This window comes from Monopterus albus, unplaced genomic scaffold (genome assembly GCF_001952655.1).
Source record: "Monopterus albus unplaced genomic scaffold, M_albus_1.0 scaffold480.1, whole genome shotgun sequence".
In the NCBI taxonomy this organism is placed as follows: Eukaryota; Metazoa; Chordata; class Actinopteri; order Synbranchiformes; family Synbranchidae; genus Monopterus; species Monopterus albus.
Genome location: NW_018128360.1, coordinates 68650 through 69199, shown reverse-complemented (window position 1 = coordinate 69199; position 550 = coordinate 68650). Strand labels below are relative to the sequence as shown.

Here is a 550-nt window from a genome sequence, read left to right as displayed (position 1 = left end):
AGAGTTGTTGGCCCTGACAATAGGAGTTGTCCTGTATCTGAAGAAAATGGCTGCCACAACAGCAGTCATGCATGTTCCAAATAAGGCCGCTGCAGTGAGCAGTACTCCCATAATTTCTTCATATGATAGAAACTCTGCCTCCTTCTTTACACAGGCATCTCTTCTGTCATTGGACCAGGACTCAGGGTGGCATTGCTCACAGGTGATAGAATCTGAAAAATTATATTAACATAACTGTCAGACTTGCTCAGTAGATCTACCTTTTTACTATGTTGCTTCTTATCCATTCAGACAGAATGACACTTTATACTTGAGTCCCTCATAAAGAGACTTTCAACTTTACTCGCCATATTTGTCATATTGGACACCAGACTTGAATCAGACTTGTGAATTATTACTCATTAAGGATCATTATTTAGGAGGAAAGTTTTAGTTTTTATGACCCTTTGCTTAACAGAAGCACTGGTTCCTAAAAACATGGGGAAAAGATAAAGACAATTTAGCACCCACATTCAGCATCATAAAGGTATTTGAACACTCATACAGATAG

At 38.7% G+C, this 550-nt stretch overlaps 1 protein-coding gene across 1 annotated transcript in view; it reads right to left on the bottom strand.

Annotated features, from left to right (window-relative positions):
• Positions 1-3: 3 nt before the first annotated feature.
• Positions 4-550, bottom strand: part of LOC109952631 (extracellular calcium-sensing receptor-like) — a gene marked incomplete at its 3' end in the record, with an annotated part of 3789 nt that continues 3242 nt past the window's right edge. Inside the window, exon 5 of the mRNA XM_020587807.1 lies at positions 4-212. Coding sequence (XP_020443463.1) covers positions 4-212 — 209 coding nt within the window. The remainder of the gene's footprint in view (positions 213-550) is intronic.